This window comes from Emys orbicularis, chromosome 3 (assembly GCF_028017835.1).
Source record: "Emys orbicularis isolate rEmyOrb1 chromosome 3, rEmyOrb1.hap1, whole genome shotgun sequence".
Taxonomy (NCBI): domain Eukaryota; kingdom Metazoa; phylum Chordata; order Testudines; family Emydidae; genus Emys; species Emys orbicularis.
In genome coordinates this window covers 28,709,848-28,736,699 of record NC_088685.1, presented here as the reverse complement: position 1 = coordinate 28,736,699, position 26,852 = coordinate 28,709,848, and the positions used below count along the sequence as shown (strand labels likewise).

Here is a 26,852-nt window from a genome sequence, read left to right as displayed (position 1 = left end):
TAAACAATGTTCCACGTTTGGCAGTTGTTGCAAATTATTGTGCTTCCGATGAAATCCAAGAGGAACTTTGTTGCCTAAAAACCCTGCATGGCACAACAAAGCGGGAAGATATAGTGGAAAGTTTTGTAAACCATTTTGAAGAACGAGGAGTTGACATCAGAAAATTATTTTGTGTGACAACAGATGGTGTTCCTGCCATGGTCGGAAAACAGAAGGGATTTGTAAAGTTACTTGAAGATCAAATTGGCCACCCGACAGTCAAATTTCACTGTATCATCCATCAAGAAAACCTTTGTGCTAAAATTTCTAATTCAGAGCTTAATAATGTGATGAATACAGTGTAAATAGTGTGATGAATGGTGCGAATTGTGAATTTCCTTGTTGCTTGGTCTGCTTTGACTCAGAGACCGTTTCAAGCACTGCTAGAAGATATGGACAGTGCTTATAATGACATTCCATGTCACAGCAACATTCAGTGGCTAAGTCGTGGCAAGGTTTTGATGCGCGTTGTAAACTGTTTTGATGCAATCAAGGCCTTTTTGTCGGAAAAAGGACAAAACTACCCTGAACTGGATGATGACAAATGTCTGTGTAAACTCATGTTTCTAAATGACATCACCGCTCACCTAAACGAACTCAACCTCTGTCTCCAGGGTGCAGGGCAAATGGTTCTGGATCTTTATGAGATTGGAATGTACATGCAAGAACTGGAATCAGAATTTTCTGACACATTTCAAGATTTCCAGCAATTTGGCCCAATGCTTTCTTTTCTAATTAAACCTGAAAAGTTCAACGAAAGCGACTTGGATTTGTCTGTATTTCAGTGGATGGGTGTTAAAGATTTCAAAATGCAACTCATCAGTTAAAAAGCTCAGAATTGTGGGTATCAAAGTTTGGAGATCTGCGGAGTGCACTTGAAGCTACCGAGAGAGATCATGGCGCCTCTATTTTGACCTGCTGGACGTCCCTGCCAGTGAAATTTAACTGTTTGAAGAAAATTGCGTTTGCAGTGCTTTCAGCATTTGGATCCACATACCTGTGTGAACAGGTATTTTCACACATGAAATCTGTCCTCTGTCCCTCTCGGAGTCGGTTAACAGATCACTCAGAAGCCTGTGTGCAGCTTAACGTATCCAAATACGTGCCAGACATTGGGAAACTCAGCAAGGAAAAGCAAGGGCAAGGATCACACTAAACTGACAAGATCTGCATTTTAATTTAATTTTAAACGAAGCTTCTTAAACATTTTAAAAACCTTATTTATTTTACATACAGCAATAGTTTAGTTATATATTATAGACTTATAGAAAGAGACCTTCTAAAAACGTTAAAATGTATTATTGGCACGCAAAACCTTAAATTAGAGTGAATAAATGAAGACTCGGCACACCACTTCTGAAAGGTTTCCGACCCCTGATCTTGACTATCCCTGAAAGGTGTTCGTCCAACCTGCTCTGAAAAATCCCCAATGATGGAGATTCCACAACCTCCCTAGGCAATTTATTCCAGTGCTTAACCACTCTGACAGTTAGGAAGTTTTTCCTAATATCCAACCTAAATCACCTTTGCTGCAATTTAAGCCCATTGTTTCTTGTCCTCTATCCTCGGAGGATAAGAAGAACAATTTTTCTCCCTCCTCCTTGTAACAACCTTTTAGGTACTGTTTTCATGTCCCCTCTTCTCCAGACTAAACCACCCATTTTTTTCAATCTTCCCTCACAGGTCATGTTTTCTAGACCTTTAATCATTTTTGTTGCTCTTCTCTGGACGTTCTCCAATTTGTCTACAACTTTCCTGAAATGTGGCGCCCAGAACTGGACACAATACTCCAGTTGAGGCCTAATCAGCGCGGAGTAGAGAGGAAGAATTACTTCTTGTGTCTTGTTTACAATACTCCTGCTAATACATCCCAGAATGATGTTTGCTTTCTAGCAACACCGTTACACTGTTGACTCATATTTAGCTTATGATCCACTATGACCCCCAGATCCCTTTCCTCAGTACTCCTTCTTAGGCAGTCATTTCCCATTTTGTATGTGTGCAACTGATTGTTCCTTTCTAAGTGGAATACTTTGCATTTGTCCTTATTGAATTTCATCCTATTTACTTCAGCCCATTTCTCCAATTTGTCCAGATCATTTTGTTGTATTTCCCTAGTTTGTTTATGAAAAGGTTATGCAAGACAGTATCAAAAGCCTTACTAAAGTCAAGATATAGCACATCTACCGCTTCCCCCGTAACCAGAAGGCTGGTTACCCAGTCAAAGAAAGCTACCAGATTGGTTTGATACAATTTGTTCTTGACAAATCCATACTGACTGTTACTTATCGCCTTATTATCTTCTAGATGTTTGCAAATTGATTGCTTAATTATTTGCTCCATTATCTTTCCGGGTTCAGAAGTTAAGCTGACTGGTCTGTAACAGTGGCGTAGCCAGGTGGAGGGAACTGGGGGAGCGATCCAAAAAAAAAAAAGACGCCACCCGCTGCGGCGCTTTTACTCACCCGGTGGCGCTCCGGGTCTTCGGCAGCGGGCCCTTCACTTGCTCCAGGTGTCTTCGGCGGCACTGAAGGACCCACCACCAAAATGCCGTCGAAGACCCGCGGAGCGAGTGAAGGTCCCGCCGGCGAAGTGCCGCCGAAGACCCAGAGCGCCGCCGGGTGAGTAAAAGCGCCGCAGCGGGTGGCGCCTTTTTTTTTTTAATCGCTACCCCTGTTCCCTCTGGGTGAGTAAAAATTAAAAAGGCACCAAGAAATTGACAAGGCACCACTTGTGCTCAGTGAGGGAGCGGCCGCTGCCCCGCTTCCCCACCCCCCCAGCTACGCTACTGGTCTGTAATTCCCCAGGTTGTCCTGATTTCCCTTTTTATAGATGGGCACTATATTTTCCCTTTTCCAGTCTTCTGGAATGTCTCCCATCTTCCATGACCTTTCAAAGATAAATTTCTAATGGCTCAGATATCTCCTCAGTCAGCTCCTTGAGTATTCTAGGATGCATTTCATCAGGCCCTGGCGATCTGAAGACATCTAACTTGTTTAAGTAATTTTTAACTTGTTCTTTCCCTATTTTAGACTCTGATCCTACCTCATTTTCACCGGTATTCACTATTTTAGAAGTCCCATCGCCACCAACCTTCTTGGTAAAAACCAAAGAAGGCATTAAGCACCTCTGCCATTTCCACATTTTCTGTTGTCGTCTTTCCCCTCCTCATTGAGTAACGGGCCTACTCTGTCCTTGGTCTTCCTCTTGCTTCTCATGTATTTGTAGAATGTTTTCTTGTTTCCTTTTATGTCTCTAGCTAGTTTGATCTCATTTTGTGCCTTGGCTTTTCTAATTTTGTCCCTACATACTTGTGTTATTTGTTTATATTCATCCTTTGTAGTTTGACCAAGTTCCCACTTTTTGTAGGACTCTTTTTTGAATTTTAGATCATTGAAGATCTCCTGGTTAAGCCTGTGTGGTCTCTTGCCATACTTCCTATCTTTCCTACACAGTGGGATAGTTTGCTCTTGTGCCCTTAATATCTCTCTTTGAAAAACGGCCAATTGTCTTCAATTGTTTTTCCCCTTAGACTTGGTTCCCACGGGATTTTACCTACCAAGTCCCTGAGTTTGCTAAAGTCTGCCTTCTTGAAATCCATTGTCTTTATTGTGCTGTTCTCCCGCCTACCATTCCTTAGAATCGTGAACTCTACCATTTCATGATCACTTTCACCCAAGTTGCATTCCACTTTCAAATTCTCAACCAGTTCTTCCCTATTTGTAAAAATCAAATCTAGAACAGCCTCCCCTATAGTAGCTTTGTCCACCTTCTGAAATAAAAAATTGTCTCCAATAAATTCCAAGAACTTGTTGGATAATCTGTGCCTTGCTGCGTTATTTTCCCAACAGATGTATGAGTAGCTGAAGTCCCCCATCACCACCAAGTCCTGTGCTTTGGATGATTTTTAGTTGCTTAAAAAAACCCCTCATCCACCTCTTCTTCCTGGTTTGGTGGTCTGTAGTAGACCTCTACCATGATATCACCCTTGTTTTTTACCCCTTTTATCCTTACCCAGAAACTTTCAACAAGTCTGTCTCTTATTTCTATCTCAACCTCAGTCCAAGTGTACACATTTTTAATATATAAGGCAACACCTCCTCCCTTTTTTCCCTGCCTGCCCTTCCTGAGCAAGCTGTACCCTTCTATGCCAATATTCCAGTCATGTGTATTATCCCACAAGTCTCCGTGATACCAACTAGGTCACAGCTGTGTTCATTTACTAGCATTTCAAGTTCATTCTACTTATTCCCCATACTTCTCGCATTAGTATACAGACATTAGTGATAAAGAAAGTCAACAAGATGCATGAGACTTTATGTAAGCCACCTCAGAACACATGCTGGTCACACGCCTCACATTCAAAGTCTGGAGAAAATATGTTTTATGCACACCAATACCCTTGTAAACATAAACAGAAACTAAACAAGTATTTAGCATAAACTATATGCAAGAGGTAATACTGACATGAAAAAGGAAAATCAGTGATTTGGTCTAGGTGGTGGGAGGCAAGATGTATAGGGTAGCCAGGGAGGAAGATTAGTTTTCCCAACCAACACCCAAAACTTCAACACAGTTCTAACCATAGAATCTCTAGTGATGCCTCCAAAATACCAATAGCAACACCTATATTGAGCTATGCGTGAAAAGAGTTATATAGAAGTTCTAGGTATTATTAGCATTAAACATAATTAGAGTGTTGAAAACACTTCAGCAGAGAAGTCTGGGGGAACATGCCAAATTCACTGCCTTCCTTTTCTGAAAAAGCAGAAAATTCAATATGGAACAGCTATTGTACTGCAGGTCCAATCCTGCAAGACGTTCAACACCTTAAATAAGCATTCAGCCCTAACACATTACCTTCAGCATAAAAATATGCTAAATCAACTGTAGATAAATCACGTTGTTACACTGAAGTTTATGTGACACACAACTTTTCTTCTCTTACATGAACAGGACTGTTGTTAAATCAAACTAGCATACTTGACAGGGATAAGAAAATTACTGGAATTTTAATACTAATTGATTCAGGATCATAAAATATTCTCACCTGTAAATCCAAATTTGACATGATCTTTGGCTCAAAATCTAAATTAAACAAGGCTGTTCTTATTTTATGTATTAAAGAAGGTCGCAACAGCTGAATACAAGATCACCTGTAAAATAGGTCAGTCTTCCTTGAAGACTGCTCCTCCAGAGGACACTTTAGTGACATCCTTGAGTACATCCTGATGATTAACTCAAATGCCCTTGAGCATAACACATATCTTGCATTGCAGTTTAACATTTACAACAGTTTACCTGCAACTCTCAGTAAATCTGCAAGTCCCAGGAGCTTGGCAGACTGTTTGTAGTTTGTGGGCAACTGAGCAATACAGTCCTTGATGAGGCTGAGTCGATCAGAACATAATCGCACTGTTTAAAAGAAAATACAATATGTTAAAGGGAGATTATATGCGCAAACTTTCTCTAATTTATATGTATAACTTTTTTTTAAATGCAGGCACACTTACTCATGCTGCATAAACAAAACACCCCATTTTCTAAGGTAGTATAATTATTTGTTTTAATTTAATGAGGACTATCTGTGCAGAAGGTCCTTCACAAACACATAAAATACATCTCCCCTGTCCTGAAAAGCTTGCAATTTACATTAGGACTTCAGAGGCACATTTTAACAGGAATCACAAACAATTACTACATTGCATATTTTAATGCTGATAGTCTATAAAGTGTTTAACACAATGAAAGTTTATAGTTTATATAAAACTATACACTGTAATATAAAACTAAAATTTATATTTTTATAGCAGTATTGACCTTCAAAATTGTTTTGAGCAAGCTTCCCACTCTAAAAAATGAGTCTGTTTCATATTACTGGACAAGCTATGAAGAGAACATACAGAGTACTAGCCATCAAACCTCCCTACTTAATTCTAAATTAAATGAGCAGGAAATTAATCTATGCAGGGAAAAAAATCAATATTAGCATATTATATTTATATTAGAAAAATCTCCATCAGACAGACATATCAATAAGAACAACATAAAAGCAGCCATGTATTGCAAATTTCATAAGGGGACTCTGGAAATCAAATGGTAAGCTTCTAAAAGTCAAGCAGAGTAAAGATTTCAGACAAGAAACATAACAAAAGTACAGATTTTTTTTGTAGGTTCTGTAACACAACACATTAGTGGGCACCATTAAAATCTTTGCATTTACTGATTGCACCAGTTAAATTTGTCAGAGTATTTCTCATTCTAATTAAAAGTAATACCACACACCAAGCCAATATTGCAGTTTCATAAATATCAAAGATGGGGACTTTCAGATGTATTCATTATTGGCCTAACTTTGGAGTTCTACCACTTACTTAAGTGCAATTTGGTCAACGCTGACCATTTTGGTAAAATCACACCCCAAGATTTTAATTGAACTGCCTATACACCAGTACAAATTGTAACTAACTCGACTTGCATTAAAATATTACACTGACATAACTGAACAGAATTTAGCCCAGAACTTAGAGGTAAAAACTAATGGATTTATGGGCCTGAATAGGCAATAATTTACACCAGTTCTACACTGGTGTAACCCTACTCACTTCAATAATTAGCCTTGATGTACAACAGTATAACTGAAAGAAGGATCACATCCTTAAACTAAATGGAACTACCAAATAAAGTTTAAAAGATACAAGGAATCCCATTTTAAGATTGAAACACAGTAAACAGCACCCCTTCCGAGTTAAAAAAAAAAAAAAAAAATACAAAATTCAGAACTTAATGTTTGAACTTGGCCCTCTACCCTAAAAGTGTAAAAAAGTTTTTAAGCAATTTTCACATACAATATTTAAAAGTCCTAAAAGCTTTATAATCATGTCATTAATTTTTAAAGCCATTAATTCAGAAGGCCAATTTTGTTTCTCATACAAATACATTCAACAAGGTTATTTTTATGTTTTATGTATATAGCAGGGACTCAAGAGCTGAACACAAGACTGCATCTGTAAAATATGTCAGTCTTCTTGAGACTGAGAAGATAAAAAACAAGGGTGAATTGTATAGCTCGTTAAAGTGAACAACTGTTAATACTGGCCAGATCAGCACAAGAGTCAAGGCAGGAACTTTGGAAGCTCTCAATCCTCCTCTCAGTGGCTCTCAATCCTTACTGCATAGTCATATTCAAATAATGTAGAAATGGATTCATTAAAGGGAAAGGGAGAACAGACGAGGGCCCCAATCCTACTTCTTGTTGGCAGGGAAGGAAGATAGGAGGGATTTTTTTTTTTCTTCTTTAAAGCAAACTCATCTGGAGTATTGTGTTCAGTTTTGGGCCCACCACTACAGAAAAGATGTGGACAAATTGGAGAGAATCCAGCGGAAGGCAACGAAAATGATTAGGGGGCTGGGGCACATGACTTATGAGGAGAGGTTGAGGGAACTGGGCTTATTTAGTCTGCAGAAGAGAAGAATGAGGGGGGATTTGATAGCAGCCTTCAAGTACCTGGGATTGGTCCTGCTTTGAGCAGGGGGTTGGACTAGATGACCTCCTGAGGTCCCTTCCAACCCTGATATTATATGATTCTATACCTGAAGGGTGGGGGGTCCAAAGAATCATAGAAGATTAGGGTTGGAAGAGACCTCAGGAGGTCAAAGAGGATGGAGCTAGGCTGTTCTCAGTGGTGGGAGATGACAGAACAAGGAGCAATGTTCTCAAGTTGCAGTGGGGGTGGTCTAGGTTGGATATTAGGAAACACTATTTCACTAGGAGGTTGGTGAAGCACTGGAATGGGTTACCTAGGGAGGTGGTGGAATCTTCATCCTTAGAGGTTTTTAAGGCCCGGCTTGACAAAGCCCTGGCTGGGATGATTTAGTTGGAGTTGGTCCTGCTTTGAGCAGGGGGTTGGACTAGATGACCTCCTGAGGTCTCTTCCAACCGTAATCTTCTATGATTCTGTGTTTCATAAGATGCACTCAACTACTACAGCAATAGGTGGTGGATGAATATTCTAACAAAGGACAGGTGGGATAAAAAAAAAAAAAAAAAAAAACTTTTATTTGGTCCAAATTTGTGGTACAGCCAGATGGATGGATAATCAAACTAAATAATGTCTTAAAGTTAGCATTTTAGATCCACAACAAGGATATCTGTAAATGTTTTTAAACATTTGAACCACCCTCCAGGGCAGGTAGGCTGGAAAGAGTGTTTCTTGGCACACGATGATAGAATGCTGTTCAGGCAGCTTCTACACTACAAAATCATTTACTACCAGTATGTTTCCTTTGGGATACCTTAACATTGCTTTAATAGAGCTTTGCAAAATTCTACTAGCTCACTTACCCCAGTATTTAAAAAACAAAACAAAACAAAATAATAAAAAAAATCAGGCAACTAATATTTTTTAGCTGGGATGGTAAAGTATCATGAGTATTTTGCAAGCTAGTATTAGACGCAGGGTCTTGCATTTAAGATAGACTTTTTTCAATCAATGGCATCATGCAACACTAAAAATCTCCTGTCAAACTCTTGAAGGGCTAAGATGGTCCCAAATGTGACCTTTGGGGACTTGATCAATTTAGTTAGTTTTCATTAGTTCAAGGTCACCTAAACTCAGTTTAAAGAGTATGGGCAAGCAAAGGTGGACATGAATGATTAGTGGGAACAGAAGACAAAGACTGAGAAAGGTATTAAAAGAAAAGAAGATGTAACAAAAGCTAGAGAAAAACAAACTGAAAGAGATGATTGGGAAACTAATAATGAAAACATGGAAAAGAAACTAAACTAAAAGAGGCACAGCAGAAAAAGAAAAAAAGAGGTGAAAAATTAAATCTTTATGGATGAAAGCAGAGTCAGGAGCCATTGTCTCAAGAAGATCTGATATAGAGAGAGGAAATGAAATTTGGTAAGATTATTTGAGGAGGAAGATGACATCCAGAAGTACAGATATGATCAACTATTTTAATATATATAAAATATACTGCGAGACTCATACCCATTTTGGCAATTAACTAGAGATGACTGTTCAGTTGGGACGGGGGAACACAAGAGCCGGAGTTAGTATAAAAAAAAAGCCAAGCTAATGAAATTAAAAGACAAAACGGTATAAGTAAAATAACTCTAAAGGTTAGGCTCATAGCCACAGAGAAATTCTGAGAAAGGTTGTGAGAGCATACTAACATCCTACTGAGCAAGATGATACTGCACAGGATTGGGTGGGAAAGGAGGAGGGAGATGTGGGGTGTGTGTGTGTGTGTGTGTGTGTGTGTGTGTGTGTGTGTGTGTGTGTGTGTGTGTGTGTGTGTGTGTGTGTGTGTGTGTGTGTGTGTGTGTGTGTGTGTGTGTGTGTGTGTGTGTGTGTGTGTGTGTGTGTGTGTGTGTGTTCCTCTCTCCACTGTTCTGAGAAGTTCTGATAAAGTGTACTGCAATTCCCAAGCACGGAGTACACTAAGAATGTAAACCCACAACTTTAATTCTTTCCTTCCTTTTATGCACTAAATACTGTCTCACTCTTAATGCTATTTTAATGTCATCTTTAAAATATTTCAATTACTGTACGATAACATCTAGCTTGGATAAACTTCTTGCAGCTGTATGAAAACTTTAAAACAGATTTTTATTCCTTTACTAGATTAATTTATCCGAAAGATTTTGAAGAGAGAAGGATAAAGCAGTACCATTACAAATGACAGGCTTCATTTCACATACAGTAATTACGGCAAATTGGATATGTTACAGGTGATATTAAAACTATATTCCAATACAATTTTTTTAAATTACTCTGTTTTAGTAAGTGAAACAGGCATAAGAGAACTGTGCATATCACTGAAAGGTCATTTATAATCTGAACGAAATAAATAAATTCACCTTGAAGAAGAAGAAGAATTCAACTGCAGAATACAGAAATGTTTAGCAACTAGCCTTTTTATCCTTCAACCCTGTGCCATAGGAAGTTCTTATGCTTTTCCTATGGAAACATATCCGTTTCATTTAGCTTTTAAAAAAATATTTGCAATGGAAAAACAAAAGCAAACTCCACACCACTTTAAAAAAAATGGGAAACACAAAAAAACTATTTACAATTTTAAATCAAGAGTTCTCCAAAGGAAATCTACTGCAAATGTTGACCTTGACTGTCACTTTGTTTTATAGGAATATATGAAACCATACAGCAATCTGCTTAAGAAAGAAAATTATTCTTTTTTCAACAGCAACTCCCTGCAGAATATATATATATATAAAAAAAAGGACTCTCTCAAAAGTTGTTTTCAAGGTAATTAATGTTGTATGAATATTCTGGGCATCATTTCAGAGGTGTACTTTCCACTGCAGTCAGTGGAATGATGATCAAGCCCCTCACTTTTTCAAAATAGTTTCATGAAAACAGATTACATTTAAACAGTGTCTTTCCCTCTCAAAGGATTCCCAAAGTGCTTTTACAAACTGAAAGCATATTAAGACTCTTACGCAGCAAAGCACTTATGCACAAGAGTAAAATATATGTACAAATGGAGTCTTATTAACTTCACTGGGATTACTCATGTTAAAGTTATGCACAATTTCAGCTCATGAACTGTGGGTCATGTTCCACCAAGCCATTATGTAAGGGACATAAGTAATACATTGTACCTTGTAATGGCAAGATTGTCAGACCAAATTCTTCAAGATAGCTAAGAGCACGAATGAGATCTAGCTCCTCTTGGATAGCACTGGGGCAGTCGACAATAAGTTGTAAACAGCACCTAAATAAACAGAAAAAAGAACATTACAAACTTCTGTAAAAAATTCAGACAAGTTACTTTATATATATATATATATAAAACTTTTTATATTTGACAGAAAAGTCAAGTGCAATACAACAGTGATTTATTATACTTTTGGATTGTCAAACTTTTAACAGAAACTGCATCATGTGACAAAGAGTTTTACATGATTTCACCGTTAGCTGACCAATGGTCTGGGATACCCAGAAGCACATACTAGTTACCAAATATCTTAGCTGGGTGACCCGTGATACTAATGACCTAAATTAAGACACTAAACACCTAAATTAGGGGAAAAAACTTAGGACTTGAGCACATTTAATGAAACATAGAAATTGAGACATTTAAATTTATTGAAACATTTAATGCAGTATTTAGGGGCACACTTCCGTGCACCGCTGCTGCTTTTAAGCTTTGCCAAAAATAGCACACAATGTCAAAAAGCTTGAGGAAAAATTACACAAACACAACCCTTCCAGGGACTCCAGGAAGTTAATCTAGCAATGTTCTGTGTTAAAAAAACAAAACAAAAAACCCTGAATAATCAGAAATGATAGATTAAAATTGCTGACATTGTACCAAGTACGAATAAGTGTTTAATGCATGACTACATACTATTTCTCAAGTAGTAAAATGCATCAAAAAATTATTATCGTCTTTAAAACAACCTTTCATCTTATATCGTGCACAGTGAAGGAGTCATCAAGAACCTGTGTATTCTATCACATGCCTATGCAATTTGCCATGTGGACATCTTCATATATATGGAATATTTGGTAATATCATCTGAGAGGGAAAGAAGGTATCAAGTTAAAAGGATGCAATTGTGATAGATGTGAGCTAGCTTTGTTAATAACTGAAGAGTCAGATTTTCAAGAAGATTCAGCACATACAAGTGGGCCTAGATTTTCTGAAGTGCTTGCCACCCTTTAGCTCCCTCTGTTCTCAAAGAGAGCTGGGCACTTTTGAAAATCTTACCTCCTTATTTAGGTGCCTAATAGGAGCTGTTGTGTGTTGAACACTTCTGAAAATCTGGTCCAAGTCACATGTTTGTGTCCACCTATGTAACTATTCAGACTACAAGCATAACCATTTAGAATTTAATTGGAACAAACCCTTTCAATTGTGACTTAGATCTACAGTAAAGAGTTAAGTCGACCCAGCTGCATCGCTCAAGTATGTGAAAAATCCATACCCCTGAGCAACGTAGTTACTAACTCCAGTGTAGACAGTGCTAGGTCAACAGAAGAATTCTTCCATTGACCTAGCTACTGCCTCTTGGGGAGGTGGATGAACGACAGTGACAGGAGAACCCTCCCATCTAAAGTGCTACAGTGATGTGGATGTGCCGCTGTAGCAGTTAAAGTGTAGCCATAGCGTAAGTCTGATCATCATTACTACTTTCTGAGGAGGAAAATACTGCTTAAAAATCCATGACTAGTTAGCATGGGGAACAGTCACTGTCATACACACATGGCAGGTTTAATCTGCAACATTCTGCCCTCTCTACAGGCACATAAATCCCCATTGAGGAGATTTTAATAATTAGATACAGCATGTGCATTTAGATTACTGAATGCATATGTAAATGACAAATGTTTATATATATGTTTTAGCATGAATCCATCAATATTTCTGCAGTGTATCTAGTAACCTTGGTATCTCAGAAATGTGACAAGCAATCAATCGATTTTAAGAATGCACCAGTCTGATCATTATGGTGTGGGGTGCAAAAGTCAGCACAAAGCCTATGGTTCAATTTAAAGTCTTCAAAATAGACCGACATGGGCCCTGCCCCAAAGAGTTTATAATCGAATACAAAGTTCAATATTAATGTGGTCAAAAGGGGGGGGAGGGGCAGCTAACTCAATATTACGCAGGCTAGGCACTGCACAATTTGATGGCTCCCAACTATTCCAAGTCATTGTCTAGTAAATAAAATCTGATGTCTTCAACTGCTACACAATTTAGCCATAGTTGCTGAGCTGTTTCATGTAAGGGACACAACCAAAGTGGGTCTGGAGGAGGGATTTGAAGAAGGAGGGCAATGGCCTTAAGGATTAAATCAAAGCATATACTCCATGTATACAAGGCAGTGCTGAAGAAAGTGTAGAGATCTTAGTGGGACAAACAGACAAAATAGATGCTCAAGGCTCACATTACTGAAGGGAATCAATGTATCTATGAAATGTCTCCTCTGCATGCTTTTTTTAGTTTTAAATAATCCAAATTTATACAAAAATCTATATTTACGATCAAAGTATGGCTGCAAACATAGAAGTATAATTGCCCTCAAATAGGTGAATATGAACACAACCAAAGCTAAATTAACATAAACCAAAACATCTGGCAGTCTTCACCCCACATGTAGAAGTTCACCTCCTCGCTCACATGGGTAACAGAAAAAATCTGTATGGGATTGGAGAGAGCGCCTCACACATACTAAAATGTAGAGACAATGCCTCCCCCTAGAAGTCCTTCCCTAGAATGCCATCAGCGGTCTCTGATTGGGTTAGGAAAAGACAGAGAGAAGCATACCTTAGGCCCACTCTTTGTTGTGGTTATTTGACTGTACTTGTATATAAAGACCAGACAAGATTCTGGGTTTTATGCCATATTTGAGAATTTAACTTCTAAGTTAGTCTGAATGAACATCTGTCTACCACTTCTAAAATAGAAAAAAAGTGGGTTGGGGAATCAGAACTGCATTTTCAGTCACTTTTACCACTTTTTTCCAGTTCAGTCATGGAGAAACCCAATTAGTTAGCGGTGGCCCTAATTATTCAAGAGAATAAATGCATGGTTTGCCGAGCTATACAGTTCAGTAATAGCAAATGTTCCACTAAAAAGAATAAAACTTCTTAATATCAAGAAAGTGAATCAGTTATTAACTGTTCAACTGTAGCACCTGAATTATGCAATTAGAAGTTGTTTTTTGGAGATCTCTGCAAAAACTGATAAGGAACACAAAGAATTATTTTTATAGGCCAACATGAATTCTGTGCCTTTGAAAAAAAACTAACTTATTTAATATGTTTCCTCATAATTTGGTTTATCCACTCAGATGTAATTAAGTAAAAAAAAAAAAAAAAAAAGTTCTGTTGATTCTATCTTATGGAGGAAGAAGGAAATTAGTTTGAATTAATGTATACTTACATAATAACTTAAATGGAATAGAAAATTCTTAAATAATAAGGAAACACCAGATAAATGAAGTCATTTTTATATAAAATTTATATTCAGGATAAGCCAAACCATAAACCATAGTTGGGGTTGGTCCTGGTTTGTGCAGGGAGTTGGACTAGATGACCTCCTAAGGTCTTCCAACCCTAATCTTTAATGATTCTATTATTTGTTTTCAAAGTAGGAGACATCAGGTTCCTTTACCTATCTACATGGACCTCATAGATGAGAACCATTAAAACACTATTATATTTAACATTTCAGTGAAATAATCTCCCACGTTAGATATAATTATCTTGTGATGAAGGGGACATCTCTCTTTCTTTCAGAGAAAAAAAAATGTTCCTAAAAAGAAAGGGATGAAGTGCAGTGAGGCAGCTGCATTGAAAAAAAAGAAAAAAGAAAAAAAAAAAAAGGGAAATAAAGAAGGAAAGAAAAGGAAATGGGACTGAAATACTGAAGAGAAAATTATTACTTGTTATTTGCATTGTGGTAAATATGCAAATAACATATTTGCAGACGATCAGGGCTCCACTGTGCTAGGAGCTTTACCACTACAGAACAAAGAGATGGATCCCACCACAAAGAGTTTACAGATATGAGACCAGAGAGAGAGACAGACAGACATATGGACAGGAGGAGTACAAGGAAACAATGAGAGAATGTCGATCAGGATGATAAGCAGCAGTTATGGCTACTTGACCAAAACAAAACAGGTATACACACTTTTATATCCTCTGTTTAAGACTCTCACAGCACTTTCCAAAAATTACTGAGGTAAACCTCAGAACACCCAATAGTAGAGGTTGGATAACTACTCCCCCTTTATAGATCAGAAACTGAAGCACAGAATGTAATGAGAGCCTGGACTTGACTCACAGCCATCTTGTGTATGGACTTAGCATAACCGGCAGCCACCATAAGTTGAAAACAAAAAACTATAGTCAGGAGAATTCAACCTTGACGTAGGCAGATAGTAATGGTGCAGCTGATACTTTTCTAACAGGGATAGCTATATATTCACAAAGTCCTGAGAATAGGGAGCGAATGGACAAGCTAACCTTGAGTTTCTGTAGCTTCTTCCTGATAATAAAAAACAGGAGGTTTTGCTGTTGCAAGTGTATCCCACTAATGAAGCATAAAGATACGTAGTTCTTGAGAAGTTATTACTAACTGTGAAAAATACAAAAGCTAATGAGTAGGTGGTCTTAAGCATGTAGACCTCTGTATAGTTAGTAGTTTTTTTTTTTTTTGCATAACTACAATTTAAGTAAAATAACTGGTTAAGGCGTAGATAAAAGAAATCCTCATTTTAACTATATAATGAGGGTCAGAGAACAAGCTCATTGGAACTTAACTCTGGGATACAGCTCAAGACCAAAGCTGCTAGGATTTTTTAACCCCTGCATGACTAGGTTGTGTAGAAGCTGGAGCCACGGACGAGATCGGATCCTGACTGGCCATCGGGAGACTCTGTCTGCTTTATTGGGAGAGTTGAACATTAGATGCTTGGCATGTGTATTCTGTTGATTGTTAATTGCTAATAAATACATGTACATGTTTAAGAATATTTACCGTGTGACAAAGGCTCTGTCACTGGGACAAGGTCCCGTTAGCCCGCAGAGGGCCACTGGGCCCTGGGATGGGGGTGGGAGCCCCAAATTGTGCAGGTTACATGGAGAGGACAAGTGACTTGGTCACATCGGAACTGCAAGATGCTGAACATAGGCCTAATTTTAAGCACAAGTTGTGTTTTTTTGTTATTTGGGTTTTGTTTTGTTTTTTACATTTTTAAATGTATGTTGATGTGACTGAAACTGAAGTAATTATTCTGGTTATTTGTATTATTATGATTATTATAACAGCATCTAAAGGTCAGGGTCCAATTGTGCTGGGCACTGCACAAACAAAGAGGTTTCCATTTTCCCTCACACCAGAAACATAAATTTGACCAGATCAATAAATGAAATACCCTGGTTGAGTTCTGTCTGGATATCAAATTGTATCAGAAGTTAATGGACAATCCATACTGAACTACACTTCTTTTCTGATGGCCAGGGTGTTAACTGTAGGTGTTTCAGGTCCAGATGAAAGATGCATCCCCCAGCGTTAAGAGGTCAGGTATTTTCTTCAGGTGCAATGTGAAGTCCTTAGATACCTAGTAAGTCCAGTGGAGGACTAGGATGACTTCAACTTTCCCCTTTTGTATCCTTTAGGTGAACTGTCTTGAAAGGCAACAGATTCTTCACTGTCCAGGACATTTTTTTCCATCGTAACGGAGAAGCTTTGACGTCTTGCTATTCCTTGATTTTGGAATGGATATAAACACTCATGCCTCAATCATAAGCCAACCTCTAATGGGAGGTAGGAAGAGACTTCCTCTGTGAGTATCATAATAACCCACTACATGGTTTCTTGAACCTTCTATTGAAGCAGCTGGTACCAGTCACTATCACAGACAGGATACCAGAGATGATGGAGCACTGGTCCAATTTGATGTGGCTTTTTAAAGATTGACACGTTTATGAGGGTTGAAATGAACTAAAGAATGTGTACCATAAGATTTTAGAAAATTTGTGTTCCATATATACTTGTATGCAAAAGTCTAGAGCGACCTTTTTTGTCTTGCAGCATGTTTGTGCTTACCTGCCCAGAAAGGGGCATTTGGATGTGATCTCAGAATGATGCCTAATTTTGCATTACGTCAAGTGCATGGTTCTATGTCTTCAGAAGGAATTTCAGGAGGTGCATTTTGAGAAACCCACTCAGGGGATGAAGCTGTGATACCTCTAACATTAGCAATTCTAGCCATTGGGTGACTCCTCAGGAAATGACTGATGTAATCAAGTTCTGAATCTCTACAATATTTTCCACTGTGGTAAAATTATGGCCAGAGCCATGTCTGTTTTGATCTCTGGGTGAGCAATTCTCTGCACTGGGATCAAAAACTCTTGATTTTGAAGAATTGGTAGCCATGAATCCTTTCCAGCAGCTGTTCATTAAGGAACTAGTCTGTTTCTCTGGATGGGATACTAACTGGAATGTTGTCTATGAATGGGAATAAGTGTACAACATGCAACCTGTGTCTTGCTGTGACTACCACAAGCCATTCAAGATTCTGGGAGCAGAGGGTGAACCAGAAGGAAGACTCTTGCACAGGAGTTGTGTGCTCTTGTACACAAAATGCTTTTTGTCTTTGTCATGCTAAGGCTTTTGTTGGGTTGGAGGAAAATTTAACTAGGTTTCTTTGGAAACTTCTGCTCCAGATTTTCCCTCTGCCAGGGTAATAATCCCTTCTTTGGTACTCTTGGTTTCAGTAGCAACCAATGCATTGCTCTGCTGGCTTCAACAATAAGGGTTGGGGTGCCTCTGCAATGTCAGCTACTAATTTCTCTAATGTTTCCCCTGACAGTTCTTCATTTGGAAGCACAAGCTATCTGTTTAGGATGAGTGATGACCATTCACAGGTATTACATGACTTCCTTTTAGCACCAACATAGAATCCATTGCTCATCACAAATCACATCAAGAATTTGACCAAGACAGAAGAACCTGAGACAGCTCATTCCAAGCAAGGATCATATCCCTAGATGATGATCCACTTGCCTGCCGCTAAGTAAGCTTTCCTTACCAAATACATGAAAACCTTTTGGTTTGAATGGCTATAGGTGAGGCTTTTAAATTGTTGTGCAGTGTGTCATGAATCCTATGGTCTATGGGGTCATTTGGAAGGAAGTCCCCTTCTGAAGGTGCATCGGTCTTTCACTGGTGATCCTACAGCTGTACCAACCTCAGGCTCCCAAAGTGTATGAAATTTCTTTCATTTTTATATAAACATTTTGGTTTAACATTTGGTTGAACTGGATGTCCTCATCTGGATATTATGATGCTCTCAAAGGAGGCATTAATAGGAAATACCAATCTAATAATTCTTGAAAGGGATAATACTGTATTAATATTAGTAATTTCCTTGCAAGCCACTGACATGCTGTCCTGTAAGAGTCCTGTCGTTTTTTGGTTTTGCTTTTGATGCATGTCTGGTATTTCTTCCCAGGCTGTTTGTAGGGGAGAGGCAGTACACTATACATCCTGGCATGGCAATCATGTAACAGAGAGGGGTACTGGTACACATACCTTGACTGTGGAAGAAGCTTGTTAGCTGTCCCCAGGAGCCTAAAAGGCAGCCTGCCTGCTGCCCCAGGCTGGCTAGCACCCAAGTAAGTACTGCAGGAGTAAACCAGTACCCCTCAGGATTTAACTGGATCCATCAGGATCAGTTTGAACATAGGAAGATATTTCTCATTTACCACCCAGTAATCCCATGATGGTGCAGCTTTGTGTAGAGTGGAATCCTCATGTGCCTCTGTTCTGGTCACAGACTGCCTGAAGTGCTCCTGAGGCTTTCATGTGGAACCTGTGGAAGGGTGTGGAGAGAGAGAGAGAGAGAAAAACCTCCCCACCTTCCAGAGTCTGCGCCCCTTTCCGTGGCACATCAAGGAGCTATGGCTGATGATCAAAATGCTCAATTCCCATTCTGCTGCTGCCTGAATTCTGAGCCTCTTTCCCTTGCAGAGCCAGTGTCCTGGATGGGCTCCACAAGCAGTAGGCTGCAGCATGAGGCAGGGATGCACAGGAGGAACAGGCTCTTCTGCATCCCCAGACATGCTGCTAGTGGGGGAGGGGCAGCGTCCATGATACAGAGCACTGTGAGAGACTGTGTAGGAGAAAAGCCCCAGCAAGCACTTCCTCAGGGGGAGAAGGATTTTCACACCCCTTGTTCATTAACAATACTAATCTCTGCCTTGCAAAGGATACTTGCTTTTGCATCTTTGGGACTCAAGTCTCTGGGATTTATAGGACTTACCCCGGAACATCATGAGAATCCCCCAGTTCACAGTGGGAGGAATGGGAGCTTCTTTCCCCAGGGAGCAGAGGACCCACTTCAGTATCTGGGATGGGGGGACTTTGGATCCTTTCAGGCTTTTCCCCCTTCCTGCCCAGCTCTGTTGCAGGACTTACCCCCTGAGCTGGCTGGATAGTTTCCCCCTCCTCCTCAGACTTTCTCCCCATATACTCAGAAGCTCCTGATTGGGCTTTTCTGTGTTGGAGCCACAGTTCATTGGAGCAGGGTGGGGACCCGACATGTCAGTCCAACTCTGAGCCCTGTGCCCTGGCAGTGCAAGGTCTGGCCATCTGCGAACAGGCAGGGTATTATTCCCCCTTCGTAGAGCCTGTAAGTGCTGCCTCACATAGAGAGCATGGCTTAGATGTTTGTGGGACAGCTCTTCCATGCCCTAGTGGGGTCAGAGGGATCTGGCAGAGGGGCGCTGCAACAGCAGATCCAGGTGGTTGAAACCGCCATACTGTTATTTACCCAATGTAGGGGAGGAGGAGTATCATAAGTTGCAACTGCACAAAAACGAATAAAAATAAAGTTTAAAATAAAATGGTCAAGAGAAATGAACTGCCACCTTGTTTCACTGCCAGAGGCAGAAAAGCTGGTAGGCTGAGGTGAAGGGCAGTGAGAGAGTGGAGCCTCCTGCAACAACATTGAACCGCCTCCAAATTCCATAGGTGGGGAGGATTAGCCCATTAGGAATCAATGAGGTGAGAAGCTGTGCAACAGAAAGCAACTTATCCCAGCCAGACAGCCTCCTGTACTTTCACGTCTTCAAAGCTGAATCAGAAGAAAGTACACGCATCTCCATCTCATCCTGGAGAAACTCACATTAAAAAAAAAAAATCCAAACTGTCACGCAGTGTGGGGGGTCACAAGGCCCTGCACCCCCGGCTTCCTGCGATTCACCATGACTCTCAGCCAGCCAGTAAAGCAGAGGGTTTATTTAGACGACAGGACTACAGTCCAAGACAGGTCTTGCAGGCACAGACAACAGGACCTCCCCCCCAATTAGGTGCATCTTGGGGTCCCAGGGCACCACAGCCCCCCTTGGGAGGTCAGAGCCCCGTCTGGGCTCCCTCCATTACCAGCCAGCTCCTGAAACTCTCTCCCCAGACTTTGTTCAGTTTCCTGGGCAAAGGTGTCACCTGGCCTCTAACCCCTTCCTGGGTTCTCATGTTACATGCTCAGGTATTCTCCCTCAAGGCCAGTCTCCCATCCCTCAATTCAGACCATCCTAGTCACACCCCCCTGCCTTCCCAGCCAATACTCCCCACTCAGCATTCAAAGACCACATTAAGAACAGTCCCAGTTCGTCACATCTCTCCCCCCTTCGAGACCAAAATGAGCGGGGTCACTTCAGCCAGTGACCTGGGGAAGTTCGAACCTACCCACGTTCCCGTGGATGCTCCAATATCCCTCCCATTCCTTGGTGAGAATTACACCAGGCCCTTCCAGTTTCACGCCCCCCCCTTAGGTCGGGTGTGCTCGATGGCACTCGTAGTTCGCATGTGGGAAGGTTTATGCGGCCCGTGCCCTTTTCCCACCCCAATACACCTGGGGTTCCAACTGGGCAGGGGTCTTCCCCCAGCGTTCCAGTCTGGAGGTCTATGATTCGGGCTCTCTTGGTTCAGAGCCCCCCCTTTTTACCCTGGCCACCCTCTGGAAAGGCTCCTCTATGATGGGCAAGGGTCCTAAGGCCGTTTTCCCCTTGTCCCAGGCCTTCCTCCCCCTCTGACAGGGGTCACAGGATCGGCAGTACTGTCGGACAGTAACAAAGACCCCAGGCCAGTAAAAGTTTCGTAGCAGCCTCTGCTGGGTACGCCAGGTTCCCTGGTGCCCTGAGAGGGGAATGTCATGGGCCCGGTACAGCAGCTGGCGGCAATACTTCTGGGGTACCACCAGCTGCCTCCTGATGCCCCCTGACTCCATTTTCCCTGGGGGAGCCCATTCTCAGTACAGGAACCCCTTCTCCCACAGGAACCCCTTCCAGCAACCTCTCCCCATGGTCTGTACCGCACTGAGGTCGGCCAGGTCCCTTATCTTCTGCAAGGAGGAATCTTTCTGCAACTCAGTCTGGAACTCAGCAGCTGGGACAGGGATGGGCACCTGCTCTCACTCGCCGGCTGGGTCTGAAGCCGCAGTCTCCCTGAGCCGTGTCCCTGGGCGTTCCCTCCCCACTAGATTAGGGTCCTGCGCCTCGGGCAAGGCACCCTCCCCAAGGTCAGGGCGCAGTGCCCCTCACCGGTTTTGACTACGGGTCACGACCAGGGCACCCTGGGGTTTGCTTGGCCAGTCCTCCAGGTCCCCCCCCCATCAACACCTCAGTGGGCAAATACGGGTGTACCCCCACGTCCTTGGGACTCTCCTTGGCCCCCCACTTCAGGTGTACCCTCACCACGGGCACCTTGACTGGGGTCCCGCCCACCCCCGTCAGGGTCAGGTAGATGTTGGGCACCACCCGATCTGGGGCCACCACCTCGGGCCGGGCCAGCATCACCTCTGCGCCCGTATCCCAGTATCCATTGACCTTCCCTCCCATACACCTCCAGGGGAACAAGGTACTCTCTCCGGAGGGACAGCCCCGCACCCACCCTGTAAACCAAAAACCCTGAGTCTGGAGCATCCAGCCCCCCAGAGGAACTGGCCTGGAGCTCTCCTCCCTCCTTAGCAGGTGGTACGCTGCCAGCCCCCCTTGCCTGGGAACGCTGCCCCTCGTCCGGCTGGGTCTGTACCCAGTCAACCCTCTGTGGGTTGGGTCCCCTCAGTCTGTCCCTGAGCCTGAGGCACTGGGCCCGTATCTGGACTCTTTGGCCACAGTGATAGCAGCCCATATCCCGTGGGTCCCCTCGAGCGGGTCGGATGGACCTGACGCTGGATGATCCCCTTTGGTGGGGGTTCTCCATATTTCCCCGCTGGGAGGTCTCATGGTGACTCTCTCTCTGCATTGTGGTGGGACTGTTCCTTTGGGACTCCTCCGTTATCCCCTGCCCGGCTGTTCACAAACTCATCGGCCAGCTGACCTGCGTGCTGCGGGTTCTCTGGTTTTTGGTCCATCAACTGTCGCCTCAGGTCGGATGGGCACTGCACATACAGGTGCTCCAGTATGAATAGGTCAAGCAGGTCTTCTTAATTTGGGCCCCAGCTGTCCACTTGCAGGCATACCCCTGCGCCCGGTTGGCCAGTTGTAGGTATGTGACCTCACGGGTTTTACGCTGACTCCGGAACCTTTTCCGGTACATCTCAGGAGTCAGCCCAAACTCGCAGAGCAGGGCCTTTTTGAACAGTTAGTAGTCCCCTGTCTCCGCCCCTTTCAGTCGGCTGTACACCTCCACGGCTGCGGAGTCCAGTGAGGGAATGAGAAACTGGAGCCTGTCTGCAGGGTCAACCCGGTGCAGCTCGCAGGTATTCTCAAAGGCCGTCAGGAAGGTATCCATGTCCTCCCCCTCCTTAATCCGTTCCAGGGATGGGAAGCTCCGTCGGGACGATCCCCTGCTGGCCGCCGGGGTCGGTGTCCCCACGGTATTCGCTGGGCTTCCCCCAACCCCTCCCCTAGGCATAGGTAGGCAGGATCTCGGGATGTCTTCGGCAGCAGTCTGACCCCTCGCAGCCATGTCAGGCCCCGGGGCCCCTGCTGCATCCGCCGGGCGGCTTCCCTCAGGGACAGGGCTCAGTTCATCCAAGCGATCCTTCTCCTCCAGCTGGGCAATTAGCTGTTCTTTGGTGGACCTCCCAATGCGCAGCCCCCTCTGCCTGCACAGCTCCACCAGGTCGCTCTTAAGGCGTTTAGCATATATCCTCCTGCTGGCCACTTGCCGGCCTGTGCTCTCTGCTTTCCACCATTCCAGGGAGACCCCTAGTGTGCCAGCCCTTCTGCAGGTCACCACCTCTCTGCCAGGGTCGAGCTGCAGACTCCTCCGCCCCTGGGACCGCTCGCTGCGATCCCCTGGGGGGACCCTGTTACTGCAAAAGTTCTTCTCTCTGGTCACACACTCCCAGGGGTTAATCGCCCCCTGAAACCGTCTCTCTCTGACTCTTCAGCCCACCTGGTCCCCGTTGATCTCCCTTCGTTTTACTGCTCCCCAGTCACTTACTGCACGAAGCGCCGTCCACAGGGTGCAGTAGATCCCACAGCTGCCACCAGTTGTCACGGAGTGTGGGGGGTCACAAGGCCCTGCACCCCCGGCTTCCTGCGATTCACCATGACTCTCAGCCAGCCAGTAAAGCAGAAGGTTTATTTAGACGACAGGACTACAGTTCAAGACAGGTCTTGCAGGCACAGACAACAGGACCTCCCCCCCAATTAGGTGCATCTTGGGGTCCCAGGGCACCACAGCCCCTCTTGGGAGGTCAGAGCCCCATCTGGGCTCCGTCCATTACCAGCCAGCTCCTGAAACTCTCTCCCCAGACTTTGTTCAGTTTCCTGGGCAAAGGTGTCACCTGGCCTCTAACCCCTTCCTGGGTTCTCATGTTACATGCTCAGGTATTCTCCCTCAAGGCCAGTCTCCCATCCCCCAATGCAGACCATCCTAGCCACACTCCCCTGCATTCCCAGCCAACACTCCCCACTCAGCAAAGACCACATTAAACAAGAACAAAGACCAGTTCGTCACACAAACATTTAATGGTATTGCATTATTCTTCTCCACAAACTCTCTCCATTACCATCTTACTTATGGAATCTCTTGAAATGCTAGATGTCACATAGGAATCCATGGTTCCAAGGGGCCATTCTAGCAGCCAGGAACAGTAGGAGTGCAGAGATGCTCCAGCAACACCCCTTTCCTTTCAGCTATGCTCCACTAAGCCAGTTGTTGCAAAGGAAGTGGGGGGGCCCACTCAGAGAAACTGTGGTTACAGCGTTTTTATCCCCTACTTGCTTTGCACAAGGGGACAGAATGTAGAGGGGAATCTGGCCAAAGCTCTTTTTCAGTAAAATTCATCATCTACTACATTTAAAATAAAGGAATCAAAAGGTAAAGAATATTGAAGAGAGAGAGAGAGAGAGAGAATGTGTTTTACTATACCTGGCCAAATCCATGCAGCTATCAGTCAGACTGGTAGAAGAATTGAAGTATTCTCTGCCAGCAGCCAAAACCAGTTTGATGCTTTTCTCATAGCTGACTCTATACCGTGGTTTTCCTTTTGAGGCAACACCAACTGGTGGATCCACTGACCAAACACTGCAATGCATCATTTCCCCAGCTAGGTGTATATTTTCTAGATGGCTTGAACACAGAAGGCTTTCTGTAAATATCTGCAAAGTAAGATGGGTAAATTTGTTATAGTAGCTTCAACCAAAAAAAAAGTGTATAGTTTTCTGTGGGACCAAGCCATCTGAACATAAAGGTTCTTTGTAATATGTTGGGAGAAAATGAATTTAAGATGTATCTGAAAAATTATTCCAGGATTAATATTTGCATAAATAATTTTAAAAGTATTTTAACCACAAAAGCAGAATTAGGACAATTATTCCCATCTTTCTCTTTTTCTTTTTTAATTGCAGTACAAATTTAGTTCTGCTATCACACTAATTGTTAACTTCAAAATAAAACCTTTAGTGAAACTCAAGGAGATTAATTTAAAAAAAATTCAAAAGATAGCATTTTGCAATTACAAAATATTATGCATTGACCCACACTAGAGGCAGAATTTTTGAGGTGATTATTTTTTATTTCTTTTTATAGATAGGGCTTAAAAACTAGAAGGATAAATTTCTATACCTTAATTAATATTTAATTAATATTTTATTAATAGTGTTGTGTATAGATAATATTTAGACATTTGTGTAACAATATGCATGCACATTTATAAACTAAAAACTCAAGCCTCATAAAGGGCCACTTCTTCCTCCTAATAGATTAATTATGTTTGCTGCAAATTTGAAATCGAATAAATACATGCTTTGGGTGGAAATTAAAAACAAATAGTTTGCTGCTAAGCAATACCACAAAACCAACACCTGATACCATCAAGATTTACATAAGTGCTTAATTTTACACACTGTAAGCAGTCCCATTGAAGTCCACTTGAAGTGTGTAAAGCTAAGCACATGCTGAAGTCTGATCCCTGTGCTTTTGCTGCAGTTTTACTGACTCCTCCCTCATCATCTGCTCCTGAAGAAACATAACTAGGGGTCTAATTAAATCGCGGAGAAATCACACATTTTTCGCAGGTTGGTCATGGCATAAACAGCAAATTTTACGGTTGTGTTCAGACAGTAAATATACAAGTATTGTACTGTACTACTATTAGGCTTGTAAGCCTCCCTGGATAAGGGAGTCTGCTAAATCAGGGGTTCTTAGACATTTTTTGCTGGGACCCCCTCTCAAAATATTGCAGGCTATTACGACACACACACACCCAATACCATGCCACCCTGATTTCTGCGCTGCTACTTACAGGAGCGCAGCCTTCAGAGATGGGTGCCCAGCCAGCAGCCACCACTCTCCAGCCACCCAATTCTGAAGGCAGCACAGAAGTAAGGGTGGCAATACTGCAGCCCCCACTACCACAGCCGGATTTCACGGGGAGAGGAGATTTCATAATCCGTGAATTTGGCAGGGCTCTAAACATAACACATTTAGGTTCATAATGAACATCAGAATAATATTAAAATTCCCAGTGTGTTTTATTTTTTTAATTTTAAATCAAGACTAATCTTCAAAATATGAAAGTATAAGTGTTAATATATCAAGATATTTGCCATGAAACTTTTAACTGTTTTAGCCTTAGGCCAAAAAGCTGTGATTACTTAAAATGTACTTAAAAATGCATAAATTCCCTTTAAGAATAACTCAAATCGGTGAATCATATTTTTTCCACAACATAAAAGGCCAGTACAATCCTCATTAACAAGAACAAAAAAAATATTTTAATACTAGATATTATAACTTTGCATCAATCAAAAAGTATTTAATTCCATAACAAACAAATAGAAATATTTCTGACTTAGGAAGATTTTTTTTCTTTGCCCCAAAATTTATATCATTAAATTTAAAACAGTGTGTCTGTAAACAACATCTGTATTTGTAGACACTCTCATACTATGGTTATGATCACAACAGAAATTTTTTTAAATAAAATATAGTTTATTTTATTCTTTCAAATCCATACGTCAGGACAGAGTGAGCTCTACTGGAAGCACACAAGACTATATAGAGACCCAGAGGCACCTCACCCTCATGACAACAGGTTGCAACATTCCTACATATGCCCTGCTCTCGTGCAAGTCAAACAATTTGCGTGGGAGATAACTTGTGAGATAACCATATCCAAAGTTCTGTCTCTCATTCCTACACCTAAAACCATTCAGTAGGGTACAGCACATATGCATATTCAAAATTGGTGTTCATGTGGTTCAACGGGTCTTTTGAGTTGTCTCTCTATTCAGCTTATATTAAGACATCAAGCAGGACAGTTTCTTCTTTCCTCTCATAGCAAAAAGCACAATGAGATGTTCAACAAATAAATAAGAAATAATACTTTGGATTCCATGACACCTTCCATTCAAGAATCAAAAAAGAACTTTATATTTCAGAAATGATTATTTCAGTTTCACTTCATGAAATGTAGATGGCATCTAATGGATAGGCATACCAGACACAAAAGGATTAAGTTCTATGTCCAAGGTCACATAGGAAATCTATGGCATTATTTTTCTTCCTTTTGTGGTCTAATGGTTTAGTGTTCTTAAAAGCACCAAACCATTTGAATGTGGCAGCAGCCTTACAACTCACCATGCAACATATCTCAAGTGAAAGCCGAAACATAGGCAGAGAGTAGCTACCATAAGGCTGGCAATAAACCATTTTAATAAGAATATCTGACCAGTAAACGATTCTTAGTATGTATGTGTAACCTCCTTGAACACAGAAATTTGTAGATAATGATCTAAGGCAAAAAATGTCTGTATTTGTTGATTTATCAATAAGAGAGTAGACCAAAATGCAGATTATATAAGAACAGC

The 26,852-nt window shown here is 41.7% G+C and overlaps 1 protein-coding gene across 2 annotated transcripts in view; it reads right to left on the bottom strand.

Annotated features, from left to right (window-relative positions):
• The window catches only part of NBAS (NBAS subunit of NRZ tethering complex), a 409,271-nt gene that overhangs the window by 250,370 nt on the left and 132,049 nt on the right, over positions 1 to 26,852 (bottom strand). For both annotated transcript variants that reach the window (XM_065400708.1, XM_065400709.1), the window contains 3 exons: positions 23,911 to 24,140; positions 10,670 to 10,782; positions 5,341 to 5,454 (listed from right to left, as the gene is read on the bottom strand). In XM_065400708.1, the coding sequence (XP_065256780.1) occupies positions 5,341 to 5,454; positions 10,670 to 10,782; positions 23,911 to 24,140 (457 nt within the window). The remainder of the gene's footprint in view (positions 1 to 5,340; positions 5,455 to 10,669; positions 10,783 to 23,910; positions 24,141 to 26,852) is intronic.